Source organism: Saimiri boliviensis, chromosome 2 (genome assembly GCF_048565385.1).
Source record: "Saimiri boliviensis isolate mSaiBol1 chromosome 2, mSaiBol1.pri, whole genome shotgun sequence".
NCBI classification, from domain to species: Eukaryota; Metazoa; Chordata; class Mammalia; order Primates; family Cebidae; genus Saimiri; species Saimiri boliviensis.
The window spans coordinates 213,278,127-213,301,215 of NC_133450.1; the positions used below are offsets into that span (position 1 = coordinate 213,278,127).

Genomic DNA, 23,089 nt, shown 5'->3' on the forward strand with positions numbered 1-23,089 from the left:
ACCTAGGAAAAACTAATTTTCCAAACCTTAAGATGCCTGGCATAGAGCTGAGCTCGGGAGAACGGAATCCAGAAGCCTGATATACCAGCAAAAGGGTAAAATTTTCTTACCAGTTAGGCTTTTGGCTTCTCTCTCCCTGTGCAAACCAGTAAATGGGATACTAAGGATCACTGTTTATGTTCCCTGTAAATGTACAATTAATTAAAAAGGATTGGTAAGGTTGGTCTTAAGCTGTGGACAATCTGGTGGGCTTTGCATGTCTTTCTGTATGGTTCTGTCAAAGAAAGGGTATCATAGGTTAGGATGCAGGCCCAGGCCACTATAAGGCTGCTATTCAAGCCAGCCCAACAAAACAGTCATTAACAAACTTAGCTAAAGGCCTCCAACTTGTTTCATGTCCTTGGGAACATAATCTGTAACTGGGTAGCAATACTTTGTTTTAGTCTCCACCATTTTACAGTGATGGCTGTCTTCTTGTGCTAAGTCAGTTCCTGAGTAAGGGCCACAAAATCAAACAAGCCAGCTTGTCACTCTGGGTGGTGCCAGCTGATCCATCAAGGGCAGGGTTTATGAAATATCTTAAGCACTGACCTTAAGAACGATCTAGGGAAGGAGATGGAGTTTTGCTCTTGTTGCCCAGACTGGAGTGCAATGGCGTGATCCTGGCCCACTGCAACCTCCACCTCCCAGGTTTAAGTGATTCTCCAGTCTCAGCCTCCAGAGTAGCTGGGATTACAGGCACCTGCCACCACGCCCAGATAATTTTTGTACTTTTAGCAGAGAGTTTCACCATGTCAGCCAGGCTGGTCTCAAACTCTGGATTTCGTGATCCAAAGTGCTGGGATTACAGGTGTGAGCCACTGTGCCTGGCTGGGCATTTTACATAAATTATACATCAATAAAGCTGATTTTTAAAATGACTGAAATGAAACACAGCAAAATGGAAAAGCTACACTTGGAAGCTAGTACATTCCCACACATAAACACTCATCAGGTATTTTTTCCAGTTTTTAAAAATAATTTCAATAGTATATCATATTATGTTTAATAAATACAACTTTTCTTTTTTGAGAACAGAGTCTAACTCTGTTGCCCAGGCTTGAAAGCAGTGGCACGACCTCGGCTCACTGCAACCTCTGCCTCCCAGTTTCAAGCAATTCTCCTGCCTCAGCCTCCCCAGTAGCTGAGATTACAGGCATGCGCCCCAATGCATGGCTAATTGTGTATTTTTAGTAGAGACAGGGTTTCTCCAAGTTGGTCAGGCTGGTCTTCAACTCCTGACCTCAGGCAATCCACCTGCCTTGGCCTCCCAAAGTGCTGGGGTTACAGGCGTGAGCCAGCGCTCCCGGTCAATAAATACAATTTTATGACTGGATAAAAGAAAACGATAAGCATATTTCACATTAAGTATATTTTCAAACTACCCTTGGCCCTCTTGTTATCACTTAAGGTTTCAATTTTGTGGCTAACAAGAACAGCACAAGGAACAACTGGTAGGTTCATTAGCACCTCCTTTTAAATGTTTTAAGAAAACAGCACATAAAACATTCATTCAAACAAAAATGACTACCCCCCGCCAGATGCTTCCTATAAAGAGAAACCTTATTCTGTTACTCAGCTACCAATAAAATATTTATGGAGGTTGGTCAAAATGCCTCCATTGTACACAAAGCTAAAATTCCTAGCAACACTTCAAAGAATATTTGTCCTATTTATAGGTAAGGAAATTTTAAAAATGTATATGGCAAAGGAAAATACGCCTTTAGACAGTCCCAAATGAATGAAATGAAATACAAGCACCATCTTTTTCACCATGGCCAGTTCTGTTCTCTGCTTAGTACCACTTCCCTCACAGTTTTCTCTGAATACCACCACCAGGCTGGAATGAGGATCCTTCTACATGTTTCCATACACCCTCTACTTTCTTAATCAGAGCAATGACCACACTGCATTGTACTAGCTGGATGTTTGCCTTTCTACCCACCCCCATCCCATAATGACCTTGTGCAGCACTCTAGTCTGTAACCAACGAGACGGCTACTGAATAGTCAACGGTTGGCAGAATAGATGGACAGACAGATACATTTAGAAATTTCTTGGCTGGGTAGGGTGGTTCACACCTGTAATCCCAGCACTTTGGTGGGCAGACACAGGCGGATCACTTGAGACCAGGAGTTTAAAGATCAGCCTGGGCAACATGGCGAAACCACCTCTCTATAAAAAAAATTTTGAAAATTAGCCGGGCGTAGTGACACACACCTGTTGTTCCAGGTACTCGAGTGGCTGAGGTGGGAGGATCAATTGAGCCCAGGAGGTCAAAGCCACAGTAAGCCATGATCGTGCTATTGCACTCCAGCCTGGATGACAGTGAGACCCTCTATCAAAAAAAATTTTTTTGTTTCGTTTTTTGTTTTGAGATGGAGTCTCCCTTTGTCACCCAGGCTAGAGTCCAGTGTCGCGATTTTGGCTCAATGTAACCTCCACCTGCCAGGTTCTAGAGATTCTCCCTGCTTCAGCCTCCCAAGTAGCTGGGATTACAGGCACCCACCACCACACCCGGCTAATTTTTGTAGTTTTAATAGAGACAGGGTTTCATCATGTTGGCCAGGCTGGTCTCAAACTCCTGACATCAGGTGATCCACCCACCTCAGCCTCCCAAAGTACTGGGATTACAGGTATAAGCCACTTTTTAAAATTTTTAAATTTTTTAAATTTTAAAAATTTGGTATACATCCGTCTGATGTATACCAGACGGATCTGGTATACATCACTCCCCGGTTAAACCCTCCATTCGTTTTTTTTGTTTGTTTGTTTGTTTGTTTTTGTTTTTTTTTTTTTGAGACGGAGTTTCGCTCTTGTTGCCCAGGCTGGAGTGCAATGGCACGATCTCGGCTCACCGCAACCTCCGCCTCCTGGGTTCAGGCAATTCTCCTGCCTCAGCCTCCTGAGTAGCTGGGATTACAGGCACACGCCACCATGCCCAGCTAATTTTTAGTATTTTTAGTAGAGACGGGGTTTCACCATGTTGACCAGGATGGTCTCGATCTCTTGACCTCGTGATCCACCCGCCTCGGCCTCCCAAAGTGCTGGGATTACAGGCTTGAGCCACCGCGCCCGGCAATCCTCCATTAGTTTTCTTTTTCCCCCCATCATTCTTAGAAAAGAATAAAACTTCCTACCACAGTCACAAAATGCCTGCATCATCTGGACCCTGTCTACTTCTCCAACCTCATCAGGTATCATCTTCTCCCTGTTCACAATATTCCAGCCTCACTGGCCTCCTTTCTGGTCCTGAAATAAGCCAAGCCCTTATCTACCTACAAAGCTCTTTCTGCAGCATCTGCCAGAGTGGCTCTGTCTCATCCCTTCCATCTTAGCTCAAATGTCACTGCCTCAGGGAGGCCCTTCCCAACTACACCATCTAAAGTGGGCCCCATCTCTACTACCTTAACCAGCTCACTCTAATGCATAGCTCTTACTTTCTTGCTAGAATGTTTCACAATCTGTATTTGTCTCATCTATTTGCATTTTTCTTATTATAGTGTTTATTACATGAATATAATCCACTTAATCTTTCATGGCTGTTTCCTCTGAGGTTTCAACAAGTATCTAGAACACAGGAGATGCTCAATAATCTGTTAAATGAATGAACAAACTAATGAATAAATACAATCTGGACCACTTTACTTGCTGTATGACCTTACTGAAATTCACTTTTCCTATGTGCCTCAGCTCCTGTCTCTGCAAAAAAGGGATTATTATAACCATCTCAAAGAGCCAGTCTAAGAATTGAAAGGAATTAATTACAATGTTTAGTATAGTGCCTAGCACAACATAAGAATTTAAAACATTTTAATGTTTTTCTCATGTGTACTTTTCCCTTTAAGAGAAACAAAGAAAAAAAAAAAAAAACTTGGGGTGGAGAAACTGGATACAGCTTACAATACAGTAGGAATAAATACTCAAAATACAAAACCCACCAAATATGACTTGGAAACCCAATGCTCAAAAGTAAGCCAACGCAAGGCTGTGTTAGCCACGTTCCAGCCGTTGGAAGCCACATGTTATTGTGGAAGTGCAGCCATCTGAAATGGAAAACGTCCCAACATGATTATGGGGTGGTGCTTTCTGAAACTGGAGAAGGGCCCCAGCTTAGCAGTAGGAAAAATTTTGCAGGAGCTACGAGTCAGTCTTTCTGGCCTCCTCCTAATCCCAGTCTGTCAAAAGCCTTGCCTAGCCTGCAGTTCCATCTAAAAGGGAAGAAAAACCAACATGAAAAGGAATCAGGGCAACTCCAACCAGCCCCACCACAACTGAAATCTAAGCAAAGGGCCTAACTCTGGCTCTCCATTTCAATGGCTCACAAGAAGCTGGGCCTCCAAAGCTGAGGCTCACCCTACCAAATCATCTTCCCATCTAAGACAGAAAGGGCTAAGAGCAAGAGCTCTGGGGTCAGCAGAAACAGACGATACTACCAGAGATGCTACTTTTGCATTGTGTGACCTTGGGAAAATTATTTAACATCTTTGTGCCAATGGTGGCTCATCTATAAAATGAGGACAAAATCAATTCTTTCACAGAGGTGTTGTGACAACTAAATTAACTAAAGCACCTGGCAGAGCCCTGGACTTAACAAGCAGTAAACACAGAACAGTGTTAAAAATCATGTAGCGTGAAGGCAATGCCATAGCGCTAAAGGGAGGAGATCTTCTCCAACCTGCCCATCTGGCTGTCTCAAGACCTGTGTCCTCCACTCACTATTGACTGGGAATGGTCTGTGCCATCCTGGCTGTTGCTAACCCTGTGATTATGTACCATTTGCCAGCCCCACTCACAGTCTCAGGACAGTATGGTATCCTTCCTCCATGAAACCATCTATTTTTACATCTAGGGAATTATTCTGGTCTGCATACACAGATGGTAGTATTGTCTTTTTTTTTTTTTTTTTTTTTTTTTGAGACAGAGTCTTACTCTGTAGCCCAAGCTAGAGTGCAGTGGCGCAATCTCAGCTCACTGCAACCTTCGCCTTCTGGGTTCAAGCAATTCTCCTACCTCAGCCTCCCAAGTAGCTGGATTACAGGCAGCCACCACCATGCCCACCTAATTTTTTTATTTTTAGTAGAGATGGGGTTTCACCATGCTGGCCAGGCTGGTCTCAAACTCCTGACCCCGGGTGATGTGCCTGTCTCAGCCTCCCAAAGTGCTGGGATTACAGGCCACTGTGCCCAGCTGATATTTCGTCTATCTTAAATAACTGTATGTGTAAACACACACACACAATAAAGCCTAAAAAAAAAAAAAAAGAATTCACTTCTCAGGCCTTCAATAAGCAGATACTTGGACCATAATGAATTTTTTATCCTTTTTGAAAGTACAAAAACTGAAAGAACTCACCTAGACATAACAGAAACCATGAACTTGGCTACCCAAAATTGATCTCTAGTAAACAATGCTGCACGTAAGATAATTCTGCCTCCAGCAGCTAAGTGAGGTAGTAAAGAGGGGAGGATACTTTGGAATCAAGTTTCTGATGCAGATACTCTCTTTGGTGTCTTCAAATCATCAAGAAAACTGTTACCAGGTAAGTATCTATTATAAATAATATTGGAGTAATAACAGGATTTTTTTTTAAACAGGGTCTCTCTCTGTCACTCAGGCTAGAGTGCAGTGGTGCACTCATGGCTCACTGCAGCCTCAGCCTTCCAGGCTCAAGCAATCCTCCCACCTCAGCCTCCTGAGTAGCTGGGACCACAGGTGCGCACCACCATGCTGAGCTAATTTTTTTATTTTTTGGTAGAGACAGGGTCTCACTTTGTGACCCAAGCTGGTCTTAAACTCCTACGTTCAAGTGATCCCCCTGCCTTGGTCTCCCAAAGTGCTGAAATTACATGCATGAGCCATCACACCCAGCCTCAATAACAGAAATTTAAAACTGAATCCCAAACACTAGTTGGAATTTAACTACCTTATGAAATCTTTTCATATTGTTTTCAACCTTTGCTCATGAATACATATTTCTGTAGAACTATAACCTAAGTGAATTTGCATATTCCATTGCTTTCACTTAGTATTTCTTAAGTATTTTTCATATTGTGGCAGAATTGCACAAAACTTCCAGTTGAAATAACCGCTCTATATTCTACTGAAGTGATTCACAGTCAATTGTATAACCATTTCTCTGCCGTGCACTGACGGACTCAGTGTGTTCTAATGGAAAGTGACAAGCTTTTACAACCGGAAAGACCAGGCTTGAATTTTGCCTTTTGTTTCTCAGTGACAACAAGTTCATTGGCAAGTTGTTTAATCCCTCCAACCTCAGCCTCCTCATCTGTGAAATATCCTCAACACACTTGTCGCAAGCAAAGAGATAACAAATATAAAATGTAATTTCCCTTCCTTCCAATTTTTCACAATTATACACAATGTGGCAACAAATACCTTCATGAACAGAGCTTTTTCCTTCTACTGGGTTGTTTCCCTACTATCAATTTCCCCAAAATGGATGATTGGGCTCAAGAGTAATTTTATATTTATGACTATCAAAATCTCTTTCCAAATGGCCTTCAAAAAGATGGTAAAAATTTACACGACTCAGCCCTCCATCTGGCCAGGTTTTTGGAGGACACGGCCAGGACACGCAGAGGTATGGGAACTCAGAGCATTCAATCCAGCAGGCCATCGTCCTACACAGATGAACCCCTGGACTTAACACTTTTACCCCACCAGCCATAAGCCCAACTTGATTCCAAGTACTCAACTCTGCAAAGAGCCCTAGCACCGTCAGAGCTCCATGGGAAGTGGCTACAACACTCACTCTGCCGGCTACAGACCTGGTCTTCAACCACTTCCACTGAGCTGCATCCCACACGGTTCTTGCACTCCTGCCACGTTCTACGCTCACCCTCATTCTCCCACCCTTAGCCTCACCTTGCCCTCATTACTACTTGTTTTCCTATGACTCTGGTCCTGCATGCCCCCATCCTCATTATAAGCTATCTGCCTAGTGTGTCTTTAGGTGTATCTCCTCTCCAGCCACTTTACTAACAATAACCACAGCAGCCGCCCGGGTTGCTAAAGATCTGGTATAGCAGGCACTATCCTAGCATGTTATTTACTCCTCACCACAAGCCTCAGATAAGTATTTTTCCCCAGATTTACAGCTAAAGCAAGCAAAACTTGGAGCTTTAGTATTCCATACAAGGTCACACATTCATTCAATCCACAACTATTAAGTGCCTACCATTTTGTTAGGTTCAGTGTTGAGTATTAGACATGGAAGAGAAACACATGTTAAGCAAGAACACTAATAAAGAAATAATCACAAATTGTCACAAGAGTCATGATGGGAGAGACAGGGTGCTGAGTACTTGCTAGAAGTAATCATGAGTTGAGAAGGGAGTCAGGGATGGCGTCTCTAACAAGGTCACATTAAACTAAGGCAAGAAGGTCCAGAGGCCTGCCATTCAAGGAAAGGGAAAAAGAGTGTCCAGGCAGAGGGTGGAGCATGCATGAAGGCCCTGGCACAGGGACAAGCTGGGTGTGGCTGAGGAAGAGCAGCCTCTGTGGCTAGAGCAGTGTAGGATGGGGAGAGGAATATGCTGAGTTCAAAGAGACAGGAAGTTGCCAATCAAACAGGGCAGGTTCTCATGGACCACGGTAAGGTTAGGGATTTTATTCCAAGGTCAAAGAAACATCACAGAAGGGTCTGCAGAAACTGAACACTCATGGGGCAAAACCAAGGGCAGTCAACAGAATCTTCAGATTAGGTCAAACATCAGCATGTATTGAGTAGCCACTTTGCACCAGGCATGCTAGGTGTTTTCCATACTTTACCTAATTAATAAATCTGAAAGAAAGACAGTAGTAGCCCCACTTTATACATCAAGTTTTGGAAGCAACCCATTTAAGGCCATAGGTTAGTAAGTGGCAGGGCGAAATCTGAAACCCAGTCCTCAGCATTCTCAAATCCATGTCATATCAATACACCACGGTGCTTCTGAAAGCTTCAGGGCCATACAAGTGGGGCAGGGGTGGAAGATGAGGGAACTATGATCTGGTACTAAGTAACTGACAACATAGACATCACAGAGCAAATTTAAAGATGCCAATCTGCTAGTGAAATCACAAATAAAACACTCAAATTTGATGAACTGCCTCGGCTGAGACCAAGAATTTTCAACAATAGGAACAAAAGCGTCAATGCAAGAAGGCCAGCATCTCAAGGCAGGTGAGTATAAGACAAGAACAGCAAAACCAGGTGTGGACAGGATACAGGCAATTGTTTCCGCCACTCCTGGCTAAGAGTTCTTTCAATTTCTTAGAAAGGAAGCCACTAGACGTAACAAATCCTATTCCATAGTATCTACTGTTTATTGCATCTAAGTTATGCTTACTATCTCCGACATCCAGAAATCTTATTTCTAGGAATCTACCTTAAAAAGAACACACACGGGCTGGGCGCAGTAGCTCACGCCTGTAATCCCAGCACTTTGGGAGGCCGAGGTGGGTGGATCATGAGGTCAAGAGATCGAGACTATCCTGGTCAATATGGTGAAACCCCGTCTCTACTAAAAACACAAAAAATCAGCTGGGCATGGTGGTGTGTGCCTGTAATCCCAGCTACTCAGGAGGCTGAGGCAGGAGAATTGCCTGAACCCAAGAGACAGAGGTTGCAGTGAGTCGAGATTGCACCATTGCACTCCAGCCTGGGTAACAAGAGTGAAACTCCATCTCAAAAAAAAAAAGGACACACACATATAACTATAAAAAGATATGTGTGGCCAGGCGCGATGGCTCACGCCTGTAATCCCAGCACTTTGAAAGGCCTAGGCGGGTGGATCACGAGGTCAGAAATTCGAGACCAGCCTGGCCAACATGGTGAAACCCTGTCTCTACTAAAAATACAAAAATTAGCTGGGCATGGTGGTACGTGCCTCTAATCCCAGCTACTTGGGAGGCTGAGGCAGGAGAATTGCTTGAACCCGGGAGGCGGAGATTGCAGTGAGCCGAGATCGCGCCATTGCATTCCAGCCTAGTGACAGAGCAAGACCCCATCTCAGAAGAAAAAAAAAAAAAAAAGATATATGCACAAGGAGATTCATCACAGCTTTGTTTATAAAAGTGAGAAATTAAAAACAACCTGAAATGTCCCACAGTAAGGTTATGTAAATTATGGCTCAATCCATCCCTTTTAATAAGCCTTTATTTAATATTACACAGCCAATAATAATGCCATCCATCAGTATTGAGAATGGAAAGTTATCCATGTCATTCCCTGTCAAACACCAGAATTAAACTCTTCCATACATTGAGAAAGATAGCTACCTGGACAGCATACGTTGTACCAGATTCTGGGTCTTCCATACTCACCCAAAAAAACATTTTTTTAAAGAGAGAGAGAGAGATTAGTGTCCAGAACAAGTCACAGCATGTAAGCACAGGCCTTCACAAAATGCTGCTTCCACAAGGCCTCCTCTGGTCTAGGGAGGGAAGACCAGTAAGACAGCTCCCAGTGAAGACCAACTGATTTACCTAATTCCTACCATGAGGCCTGCCATACAGGTGATTATACCCTCCACTAATGAGGATATTAGACTAATGGATTACCAGTTTAAAGACCAAAATGAAGACTTGTGAGCCTCTGGACAGGGGGAGGCTCTGGACAGGGGGACTTACCTGGGTCTTAATCCACTGCAGATTCCCCCTGGCAGACAGCCTGGCACAGTGGCATATATTAAAAACTGTTTACTGAATGGATGAACTCTGAGGAAAACCGTAAGGTACCTATGTATTGCCAGTCCCCAGCTAACTGCAACTCCTGATGGTTAGGTATCAATCATCTGCGACTAGAGTAAGACGAATCATGAGTTTCCACTTTAAATCCAAAGTACCTCTCAGCCCCCTCCTTAAACATGCATGCTGACTCTAAAATTAGCTTTAGATGCCAAGAGCATTTCCTATAAGCATCCCACAGAAAGTTCAGACTACCACTACATAGAGATCATGCATTTTGTAACTCAGGCCAAATGAAAAATTTCAGTGACTTATAAAGACCTGAAAGGGAGACACTGAGAACAGTGTGGCCATTTCAATTCCGGCTGCAGAATTTGCTCTTGAAAATGCTACAATAAAAAATATTAATGCCATAAAAACCTAACAGCAGCCAAAGGACCACAGTCATAAAGAAAAAAACATAAATCCTAAAACATGTTGGCATAGAAGGCTCTCCCTCACCTTCAAAGAAAAACAGGATTTAGGTCATCAAGAACACATCTGAACAAGGGAAATTTGGATCACATGGAAGAATGGAAAAAAAAAATAACAGTAATTATAACAGTAACAGTAAGAAAAGGGAGAAGCAGTGATGGCAAACACAGAACGTACTCTGTGCTAGGCATCTGTGCTTTGCATATATTCACTCATTCAATCCTCCGAACAACGCTATGAAGTAGGTACTGCTATGCTCATTTTTAAAATGAGGGAAGTACAGGGAGGTTAAGTGACTGGCCACAGGGCACCCAGCAGAAGTGGACAAACACAAAGCCTGGCTCCAGAGACCATGGTCCTTAGGCAGCACAGACTGCCTCTGAGAACAATTTTGCCACGCCACATCCCTGGGCCTCAGTTTCTCCTACATATAATAAAGAGGGTTGTACTCAATTCTCGGATTCCTTTCCATTCAATAAGCAGATAATAGATATGACACCAAAAGTCTAACATTCTGTGAAATTTTCCAATTTAGAAATGAGATGTAACACAGTGCCCTTCAAAATGAAATAACTATCTTGCAGAGCCGCTTTAATATTGGAGTAACATATACAAGGAGCTTAGCACTTAAAGTGCCCAGCTCGGAGCAAAAGCTCAATAAACAGTAGTTGTTATTACTCTTATGATAAAACAGGAACAACCATTTAATAGTAGAGTATATTTTAATTATACACGATGTAGAATAATCAAATTCGTTTGAGGCCCCAGACCCCACAGCATAGATCGAGTTGTACAGCTGAAATTATAACAACTCAACGCTCAGAAATTACTTGTTTCCATTAGAGATCTGACAAGTCATTTCTTCAATTGGTCACTGGTGGTTTGCAGATAACTATTAGCAGTAATGAGTATTCTAAATTAAATCCAGAGACAGCACTGCTCTGTTCTGTAAAGACAACTGGGGAGAGAGAAACATAATTGTGGAATGTCCTTCTCTCTGTGTCCTCCATCTTCTCTCTGATAAGTATCTCCTGTGTCTTGCATTGCATGGATTTCATTTGCTTACAAATGAAGAAGGGTCTAATTCTTCCCATGATAAATGAGAGCACTGAACAGGTAACTTGTTAAAGAGAATTGGAATTGGGAAAATAACCTTATTTTCCTGTTACTTGACAACAAACCCCATCTGCTAACAAATGAAAGACACAACGCTAAAAGACATTAAGCACTGAAGCCAAATCTAGCACCGAGTAATCCATTCTCAGAAAAAAACTACACAGTACTGGGTACAGGCTACTCACATTTCATTCAAAAGCAACAATGATAAAGTCTATACAATGCAAGGGAAGCACAATGCAGTGGAAATAATGGCTTCGGAATTAATAAAAACCTGGATTCAAATCCCAACTCTGACACTCCTGCATTATATGACCATAAACAAGTCTCTCCTGGTCTTAAGATTCCTTCTCTGTAGGAATGGGAATAATACAAAATATCTCAAAGGGTTGCAGTGAGCATCAAATAGGGGACCGTAAATAACTTGCCTTAAGGCCCTTGACAAATATTAGCTCACCTCAACTTGCAACAGGGGAACATCCTCACCTTTAGGACGCCAGAGAGACACCAAACTTGAAAACCAAAGGTTTCACCCAACGTTGAAAACTGCTGAACCCGTCAGAACCTGTCTTTGGCCCTTGTATAAAGGGCTGACTGCATGTGTACATATAAGTCTCACAGAGGATGTCCAGGAGACATGGCACCCCTTCTACCTCTAGTATCACTGAACTTAGATCTCAGGAAACACATCTTTCCTGGGTCTGGCTGGACAGTAGCAGCAGAGATGATTTGCTGGGATAGTAATTTGGTATTTTCACTTACATTTTCAAAGTCCTTCATGTTCCGTGCTCTGGTGGGAGACACTGTTTCTTCTGACACATTTGGGAGCACTATAAAAAGACGAAACAGACATAGGAAAACGTCACAGCATTCAAACTGCCCAATGTTCCTTTTGGGGAACAGACCCCAGAGGAGAAAAAAAAACATGAACTGCTTCCACAGTATACCCTGCTGGTACTTGCTGTCTGTCGTGATTTACTGATCTTAGGCCAGGGAAAACTCTAAATCATTAATTGACAAATTACTTAAACTAACCCCAAAGTAGGAATGTGCACATCAGAGGATGAAACCAGCAAATGCATCAGCAATTCTGCAAAGCAGGCTGTCCTAATAGGTACTTCCTTATTTCAAGAAATTACTTTACTCAACAGAATTATCATCTTCTCATATCAGTAATTAAAACAAAGCATGTCTAACTGATTTGACAGCAGGGGTTGGCAAACTTTTTCTTAAAACGCCAGACAGTATTTTAGGCTTTGTGGGCCATAGGCAAAGCCTAAAATCTGTCACAACTACTCAAATCTTCTGTTGCCACAGAAAAACAGCCACAAACAATCCACAAACAAAGTGGTTATGTTCCAATAAAAGTTTATTTTCAAAAGCAAGCAGTGGACCAGAAATTGCTGACCCGTTTTAAAGACTGTGCCAATACCCAAATCTCTGCACAGCTTTAACTCAACAAACACATATTGCATTGCACACCTGCTTGGTGCTAAGCCCCACCCTGTGTGCTGAGGAAACAATGGTAGAGACAACACCAATCCTGGATCCAAGAGGTTCCCGATCAAGTGGGCAAGACGGAGATCTAAACTAACTGTTATCAGGCTGAGGAAAGCCTGTGGCACTCTGCAGGTGTTCAGTAAATGTGCGCTGGGTAAAGAAGTTCATTCTTCCATATCATATGCACTGAGAGCCCACTTTCTGCTAGGTCCCTTTCTAAATGTGGAAACATCAGGACATAAAACAAACAAATGGAGCTGATAGTCCAGAGGGAAGAAATACAATAAACAAAACCAAAAAAACCCACTGAATAATATGTAAAAACATGATAAATGCTATGGGGAAAAATAAAGTAGATAAGGATAGGAAATAGGAGGGATGGGGTGAGGATTGCCATTTTAAGTAAGGTGGTTAAGGAAGGTCTCACCAAGAAGGTGACATCTGGGCAGACCTGAAGAGGAAAGGACCAGTTACCTGGGGGAGAATTCTTCAGGGAGAAGCCTGAAGGGGAAGCATGGTCCCCAGTGGGTGTGGGGAACAGTCAAGAGGCCAATAGGCTGGAGCTCAATAACCAAAGGGGGACAGCAAGAGAGGAGGTAAGAGAGGTAAATGGGGACAGACTGCATATGGTTTCTAGGCTCTTCTAAGGACTCAGAAGCTGCAGAGGTTTGGAGCTAAGGAATAACATAACTGGACTTAGGCTTCTACAGGCTCCCTCTGGCTGCCTTTCTGAGAACAGACTCTAAGGGGCTTAGAAGTGAAACAGGGAAACCAGTTAGAACATTGGGATAATCTAGGCCACAGACCATGGTGGTTTGGAGCAGGATGGCAGGAGTATAGGCAGGTGAGAACTAGTCTCATTCTGATACTTTAGAAGTAGCCAACAGGAATAAATGAAATGAAATGAGATGAAGTGAAATACACAATGTTCAAAGAGGAAAGTACACCTTAGCCTGGGGAGAGCCAAAAACGGTGGTGAGCTTTGAGCTGAGTCTTAAAGAGGCAGCAAGCAGGCACCAGGCAGATGAGAGAGACAAAAGGAAGGAGAGACAGCCCAGGCAGAAGCACAGAGGTGGGAGTGGGCATGGTGTTCAGAAACCGCTTAGCAGAAAAGAGGCTAAGCAGTGGGCAGGGCAGACATGAAGGGCACACTGGTTTGTTTTCCTATTCCTCAAACAGGCCATGCCCTTACCTGTGTCTGGGATACTCATCCCCTCCTTCTTCCCTACCTGCATCCTACTTGTTCAGGTCTCTGCTCCAATGTCAATTGCTTGGGAAACTCTAGCCTGCCCCACCTCCACACCAGAGGAAATCTCCCTTTAATGCCCTCTTATAGCACTTTATACTTCTTTGCTCCTGACACTGATCACACAGTTTCTCATAAGTGTTTGTCTTCTCAGCTTAACAGTAACCATGTCTGAGGTTGAATTCCAGCACTGAGCCCAGAGCCCGACACGAAGCAGATATATACTATCGACTGAATTAAGAAATACGCCGGCCGACAGGCATGGTGACTCACACCTGTAATCCTAGCACTTTGGCAGGCCGAGGTGGGTGGACCAGCCTGGCCATCATGGTGAAACCCCGTCTTAAAAAAAAAAGAGAATTTTTTTAAATTAAAAAAAAAAAAAAAAAGAAAAGAAATAGGCCGGCTGAGCACGGTGGCTCACTCCTGTAATCCCAGCACTTTGGGAGGCTGAGGCGGGCAGATCACCTCAGGTCAGGAGTTCTAGACCAGCCTGGCCAACATGATGAAACCTCTCTCTACTAAAAATACAAAAAGTAGCCAGCCGTGGTGGCATGTGCCTGTAATCCCAGCTACTCGGGAGTCTGAGGTAGGAGAACTGCTTGAACCCAGGAGGTGGAGATTGCAGTGAGCCAAGATCACACCATGGCACTCCAGCCTGGGCAACAGAGCAACACTCCATCTCAAAAAAAAAACAGTAGGCCTATAAGTCTTCTGCTAACTGCCTCTGGGCAGGAAGAGTCGAAATCAGACTTGCTCCATTTTGCATTTAAAGTAAAAGTTGCCAGTGAGTGCAGTGGCTCATGCCTGTAATCTCAGCACTTTAGGAAGCTGAGGCAGGTGGATTACTTGAGTCCAGGAATTCAAGACCAGCCAGGGCAAGATGGCAAAACTGTCGTAGAAAAAATACAAAAATGAGCCGGGTGTCGTGGCACACATGTGTAGTCCCAGCTACCAAGGAGACAGATGAGAGAGTCCAAGAGGTCAAGGGTGCTGCGTGTGATCACACCTCCACGCTCGCAGCCTGAGTGACAGGGCAAGATCCTGTCTCAAAAAAATAAAAAGTAAAAATAAAGTAAAAGATAACAAGTTCCTAAGGAAAACGTGAGGGTGCCCTGTAAGTTAAGGGATTTTCCAGAAATAAACCTTGGGACTCTTTTCCTGTCTGCTCCAAAATCTCCTTTCTTTGCACATATCTCAGCACTGTGGAGAAGAGAAACAAAAACACAAGTCAAAATATCTTAGAGATATTTTGCAAAAACTAGCACTACCCACAGAGACGCTTAAGCATTCACTTTTTTCAGAAACAAAAATTATAAAGAATGCTTAGCTGGACCCAAACTGCAAAGTCTCCTTAGAATCCAGCTTAAGCACAATACGCTATTTATTTACCCAGTGCCATCTCCTGTGGTCTAACCAGCTATTTGTCTCCAAAGGGCAGGCCCGTGTAGGAATGCTGGGCCTCAGCCGGCAAACAGGATCCAGCAGCCTGCCAGGAAGGCCTTGGCACGCTGGAGCCCAGATGGCAGCTCTCCTAGGCCTCCAGCCACTGGCCTGGCCACCAATTCAATGTCCAGCCTCCCTGCAGTTGTTCAGTTCAGCAAATGCTCACTGAATCCCTACAGGCTTAGGAGCAACAAACGAAATGCATCAAGTATGGCCTAAAGGGCAATTCCTCTAGTCCAGAGTTTACGAAAGGCAGTGGAGAGCAAATCAATACACACAAAAACTACTGAGTACCTACTGTGTGCCAGTCCAGGGAAGCCTCTGGGCTCCAGAGATATGAAAGCTCAAGATGCCCACAGTCTAATGTCTACTTTCCTTGTTCTTTCTCAAGAGAATGCCTGGTTTTGTGTACTTACCACCATTTCCCAACCCAGCTTTGGGGGTGACGCCATCCAGGTCATCTGGTACATTAGGAACAAGGCCACTAGGAGAGAATACATAGGATAAGAGATGAGCTAATGTTTGAACGACACAGATTGTTAAGACTGCCTGGACTGCACATGACAATTATCCCACGGCCAGGAGGGACAGACACACAGCTGAACTACCTGTGAGGCACGAAGCACAGAGATTAAGAACTCAGGCTTTGGGGCTGAGTTCTGGCTTTAGGACTGAGTTCCAGCTCCAACACTTGGTAGCTGAGTGACCTTCAGTAATATCATTCATTCATTCAGCCATACATCAAATGTTCTGTGTGCCAAATATGTGCTAGTGGCAGAGGCACTGTGCCAAGTACAAGCTACTTATGTTTCTGGGTCTTACTTTCTTAATCTGGTACATGGGGATACCATGCCCTCCCTATAAAAATTAAATTACTTCATGTATATAAACAAAAAGCACATAGTAAGTGTTCAATAAATGGCAACTATTGTTTTGTTACTATCATCATTATGACTACTAATATACCTATCACAACCTCTGGGAATCAGACACCAACTTAGATGCTTTAAGAATGTCAAACAATGCAAAATTCACTGATCCAGGAAGTTGCCCTGGTTGAATTATATAAATATGTTCAGTGAGGATCTGGAAACATTGACAGAAAACTAACCATAATAGGAGGGGTGGTATGACACAAAAGACACTACCCTGAATTCTGTTCTCAGCTCTGCCATGTATGTCTCTGAGCCTCACTTTCTTCAGCTGTAAAAGGAAAACAGCAGCTACCTCACAGAGTAATTGGCAATTAAACAAGATATAGCAAGGTACCCATATATTGTGGGTACTCCATAAATGGGAGCAAAATATCATGTCACCCTGAAACCTACAGTGGTTTACAATTTTTTTTTTTTTTTTTCGAGTTGGAGTCACTCTCTGTCACCCAGTCTGGAATGTAGTGGCACGATCTTTGGCTTACTGCAACCTCCACCACCTGGGTTCAGGCAATTCTCCTGCCTCAGCCTCCCAAGTCGCTGGGATTACAGGCGCCCGCCACCATGCCCAGCTAAATTTTTTATTTTTAGTAGGGACGGGGTTTCACCGTATTAGTCAGGCTAGTCTCTTGGCCAGGCTGGTCTCAAACTCCTGACCTCATAATCTACCTGCCTCAGTCTCCCAAACATAGGGGATTATATATAATCCCAAATGCTGGGATTACAGGTGTTAGCCACTACGCCCGGCTAGTACTTTGCAATTTAGAAAAGATTTGCCATCATTAGAATTGCCAAATTCCCTGAGGGTGCACACATTTTTCAAAGGAAGGCTCCAAGGCCCCAGACAATTTCACTGTCCTAGCCAAGATCACATGGCAGTTCAGTGGAGAGCCAGGTCCAGAAGCCAGGCCTTTAACATCCAACCTCCACAAACGCTCCCCCTCCCACGCTATAAACTAGGAGTTGATGGAAGCTCAGCTTGACTTTTTGGCAGTTTGCTCTTTCCATGCCTCTAAATCCAAATTCATTCTGCTCCTGGGACAATTTTGCCTGACCACCAAACTTTGGAGTTGGAATAGACCTTCAAGATCAAAAACAGCAAAAAACTGGAAATACCATAAAATTCCAACATCAAGAAAACGATCATAAAAAATGTGTCCGGGCTGGGTACAATGGCTCATGCCTATAATTCCAGTACTTTGGGAGGCCAAGGTGGGCAGATCACTTGAGATCAGGAGTTCAAGACCAGCCTGGCCAACATAGTAAAACCCCATCTCTACTAAAAATAAAAAAAATAGCCAGTTATTGTGGCAGGTGCATGTAATCCCAGCTACTAGGGAGGCTGAGGCAGGAGAATCACTTGAACCTGGAAGGCCGAGATGTTTGCACCACTGCACTCCAGCCTGGGTGACAGAGTGAGTCTCTGTCTCAAAAAATTAAAAAAGTGTCCCCTTTACAAAGGTAAATGAAAAAATATAAACAGATGAAAACAAATACTATACAGTACGTAAACACTGAAGCCACCTCAAGTCCGTTTTGGAAATAGGTGGGCTACAGATACATAACAAGACAAAGAAAATACACTGAAATATTTAAAATCATCATTTGTAGAAAAATGAGAGGTTTTCTTTCTTTTAATATTCCATGATTCTCAATTTCCTCCAATAAACATCACTAAAAGGACAAAGTCAATTTTCTAAACTGAATTTTAAAAACTAAAATAAAGTTCAACCATCATCTTTTGCAGTTGGTGGTTCAGAAGCCCAAGGTCACACACACCAGGTTATTGGCCAAGCTCGGCCTAAGGTCTCCTCCTACATTCTCAATCTGCGGTTCTCTCCACCACCACCATTACGTTAACTCCCACTGGCTGAAACTGCCCATGAATAACTCAAGCCAACATCAATCACAGCTGAAAAGTACCTAGCAAGCAAAGCCAAAGATTTTGGTCTTAGACAAGCATCCTACAGGCAAACACTGAAGTTTGAAAAATGATACCTGACATCCTAAGTCTTAGACAAAACCACTATGTAATGCAGAAATTCTTGCCTGGATCCTGCCAAATTTCCACTTGAGCTTTACCTACCCACTTTTAAAATGCTATGACTCTCTATCATCTGCACCCTCCAGTCAGTTCCAACCACACCTCCAGCCCCAAGCACCTCCCTCTTCCCATTCTGATCATTCACTTGTAGCCTTAAAATTGAGGTTGGGGCCTCTGGGAGACTCACTAGAAATAAAAACAATGTAAGCAAAACAAGAGGGGTCAGATACGATCTTATCAGTGCACAGGTGAGAAGACTGAAACCCAGAAATGGGTTAGGAACTTATTTGCTCAAAATCACAAGTCAGTGGCAAAGCCAAGCCCCAAATCCAGGATCCCAGTGGCTTTTCCACTTGCTAACCTGTGTCTGGACTGCCCAAAGCTCCTATACAAATGTGACACACAGTGAAGTACCAGTTTCCTCACGTGCAAAATAAAGCACAATCTAAGAAACCTGCCCTGTGTGGGGGCACCCATGCTGCACAAGCACCACACTCAGCACAGGACAGGCAGCCCTCCCTTTCATCCTCATCACAGGATTAAAGTCCATTTTCTAAAGTGAATTTTAAAACTAAAATCAGGTTTAATCCTCACCACAGTCCTTGTGCAGTTGGTGGTACTTTTTAATGTTGTCTTTTTTTTCTGAGACAGTCTCCCTCTGTCACCCAGGCTGGAGTACAGTGGCACCATCTTGGCTCACTGCAACCTCTGCCTCCCAGGTTCAAGCTATTCTCCTGCCTCAGTCTCCTTAGTAGCTGAGATTACAGGTGCGCACCACCACACCGGGCTAATTTTTTGTATTTTTAGTAGAGACAGGGTTTCATCATGTTGGTCAGGCTGGTCTTTTCTTTTTAAAAAAAAAAAAAAAAAAAACAGGAAACAAAGACCCAAAAGTTGATAAGCTGGAAACTCCAAGCTAGTCCATTTTATTTATTCTTAATTACAGAAAAATACATAAATAAAAAAATACAGATAAACCTAAAGTTCTCCTTGGCTACTCCTCACTCCCATCTAGTACCTGCCTAAGAGGGAATCACTGTTATCAAAAAGACCTATAAGCATCCAGATCTTTTTATACATTTTTACATAGTTTTAACTCTGCTGCTTAAAAATAAAACACATGCAATCAAACAGTATATATCATGCCACGACATGTTTCTTCTACTTAATATGCCCTCAAGATGTTTTCATGACAGTACAAATAGATATGCCTCAAAGTTTTTAACTCCTACAAAGCTTTCTACAGCAGTATTATTCAAACTTTACTGACCATGAACCACAGAAGAAATCTTATTATGCTTCATCCTTGAAATGTTTTCTATTCTGTTCTACTTTTCTAAATCCTGGTTGAACCTACAAAATTGAATTTCATGAGCTACCAATGGGCCGCAGTTTGAAAGAGACCTTTGAAAGAATGTGTATTTACCCAATCCCCTACTGATGATAATTCAATTTGTTTCCAAGTTTTTCTTTTACACACACAGTCATATGAATGTCCTTATAAGGTCCCACTCTGCACAAGTATGAGAATTTCTCTAGAATAGATGACAAGAAGAATTGCTGGGTCAAAATATATTCACATTTTGTAAACAGACAAAGGATTTAAATACACATTTCTCCAAAGAAAGTGTACAAATGGCTAAAAGGCTCATGGAAAGATGCTCGATACATCAGTAGTCATTAAAGTATAATTAATACCACAATAAGGGTTGGGCACGGTGGCTCACTCCTATAATCCCAGCACTTTGGAAGGCAAAGGCAGGCAGATCACCTGAGGTCAGGAGTTCCAAGACCAGCCCAGCAAACAGGGTGAAACCTCGTCGCTACTAAAAATATAAAAATTAGGCCAGACACAGTGGCTCATACCTGTAATTCCAGCACTTTGGGAGGCCAAGGCAGGTGGATCACCTGAGGTTAGGAGTTCGAGACCAGCCTGCCCAACATGAAGAAACTTCGACTCTACAAAAAATACAAAATTGGCTGTGTGTGGTGGCACATGCCTGGAATCCCAGCTACTCAGGAGGCTGAGGCAGGAGAATCACTTGACCTGGGAGGCAGAGGTTGTGGTGAGGCAGAGCCGAGATTGCACCACTGCACTCCAGCCTGGGCAACAAGAGTGAAACTATATATATAAATATATATATTTATATATATATATTTATATATATATTTTTATATATATATTTATATATATATTTTTATATATATTTATATATATATTTTTATATATTTATATATTTTTATATATTTTATATATATATATATATTTATATATATAAATTAGTCGAGCATGTTGGCATGCATCTGTAGTCCCAGCTACTTGGGAGGCTGAGGCACAAGAATCGCATGAACCCGGGAGGCAGAGGTTTCGGTGAGCCAAAATTGCGCCACCGCACTCCAGCCTGGGCAATCCAGTGAGACTCTGTCTCAAAAACAAACAAAAAAAACACACACACAATGAGATACCACGTCACATCCCAAGGATGGCTACAATCAAAAGGACAATAAAAATATCAGTGAGGGCCAGGCACAGTGGCTTATGCCTATAATCCCAGCAATTAGCAAGGCAGAGGCAGGAGGATTACTTGAGCCCAGGAATTTAAGACCAGCCTGGGTAACATAGCAAGACCCTGACTCTAAAAAAAATTAAAAAGAAAAGCCTTCAAAAGGAAAGAAATTCTGACACATACTACAACATGGATGAGCCTTGAGGACATAATGCTAAGTTTAATGAACCAGTCACAAAAGGAGTGATGATTCTACTTACATGCAATACTTATAGAGTAGTCAAAATCATAGAGACAGGCTGGGCTCAGTGGCTCATACCTGTAATCCCAGCACTTTGGGAGGCCAAGGCAGGCAGATCACTTGAGGCCAGGAGTTCAAGACCAGCCTGGCCAACCTGATGAAACCCTGTCTCTACCAAAAATACAAAAATTAGCTGGGCGTAGTGGGGCATGCCTATAGTCCCAGCTACTAAGTAGCTGAGGCACAAGAATTGCTTGAACCCTGGAGGCGGAGGTTGCAGTGAGCCAAGATCGCTTCACTGCACTACAGCATGGGCAACAGAGTGAGACCCTGTTTCAAAAAAAAAAAAAAAAAAATCACAGAGAAAGAAAGTAGTATGGTGGTTGTCAGGGGCTGGGAGAAGAGGGGAATAGGGAGTTAATGTTTAAACAGGGGCAGAGTTTCTGTTTCGCAAGATGAAGGGTTACAAAGATAGTTGTGACAGTTGCGCAACAATACAAATACATTTAATACAACTGAACTATATGCTTTAAAATGGTTAAGATGAAATGTATGCAGTACCTAGGTCCTGCAAAGTCAGGGAGATGAGGGAAAGGAGAATATTTGCTGATCTGTTCAGTAGTCATTCTGGGTCAGACGCTGAGCTAAACTTTTTAAGATTCATTTTAATCCTTATGCCAATCCTAGACTTTATACTAACCCATTTTACAGATGATAAACACTGAGGCTCACAGAGGATGAGTGACTTGCCCCAGATCAAGGGGTTGTTAAGTGGCAGAACTGGGACTGAAACCCTACTAGGTCTGGAACCCCAAAACCCAAGTGTTTGGCCAACGAGCAATGAAATGAAAACAGCTATCTGAGAGAATAATAATGGGAGTTATGATAACAGCAATAAGCAGCATTAAAAGTATAAAGCAGTAGACTATGAAGAACAGACTTATAGTTAAAAGAAGTTTCCAACTGTAGTATAAAAAACTATTAGGTGTACAAAGGACAACCCAGGAGAGAAGCCATACTCCCAGTATATGGGGACAGTGGAAGTAAAATGGATAGAAAAGGGCATGATGAACTGTCATAGGACTCAATTAGACAGGAACTACAAAGCATCTTAGTCTGTGCCTGATACATGTAGGTTCTCCATAAACAGAAAAACCATTTGTCCAGGTTGACCCAAGACAGACCCTATTTATGTCTGCTGCCTGGGCATAAATATGATTTTCACTTTTCATTTTTCTTTTTTTTTTTTCTAAGACAGAGTCTCACTTTGACACCCAGGCTACAGTGCAGTGACATGAACACAGCTCACTGCAGCATCAACCTTCCGAGCTCAAGCAATCCTCCTGACTCAGCCTTCCAAGCAGCTGGGACTACAAATGCATGCCACCATGCCTGGCTAATTTTTGTATTTTTTGTAAAGACAGGGTTTCACCATGTTGCCCAGGTTGATCTCACACACTCCTGAGCTCAAGCAAGCAGCCCACCTCAGCCCCCAAAGTGCTGGATTACAGGGGTGAACCACCGCACCTGGCCCTTTTCACTCTTAAAAGTGTCCCAGTTAGCACAGTAAATACCATGGTCACCCTTTCAATTAGGGTCTGTTGACTAAAAGCAGCAGCTTGTCCCTGGTAGAGTGGGGTAAACAGTGCAGATTCTCAGACAGGGATCTCCTTGTCTTCCATCTACTCACTCTCCAACCTGGAGTCCAGGACAACCGCAGGGGCCAGCCCTGGAGCAGTGCAGCGCTCTATTAGGCCTTCCTACCAGACCCCAGCTCCACCAGCAATGGGGACTCCCACAGTCTCTTGGGGCAGGACCATGGGAGGCCACTCTTGGCCATCATTCCCTGAT

General features: G+C 43.1%; 1 protein-coding gene across 1 annotated transcript in view; it reads right to left on the minus strand.

Annotated features, from left to right (window-relative positions):
• CDK5RAP2 (CDK5 regulatory subunit associated protein 2) overlaps nucleotides 1-23,089 on the minus strand; it is a 197,461-nt gene that overhangs the window by 173,385 nt on the left and 987 nt on the right. The window contains exons 2-3 of the mRNA XM_003925184.4: nucleotides 15,931-15,998; nucleotides 12,085-12,152 (exon numbers count right to left, since the gene is read on the minus strand). Of these exons, the coding sequence (XP_003925233.1) occupies nucleotides 12,085-12,152; nucleotides 15,931-15,998 (136 nt within the window). The remainder of the gene's footprint in view (nucleotides 1-12,084; nucleotides 12,153-15,930; nucleotides 15,999-23,089) is intronic.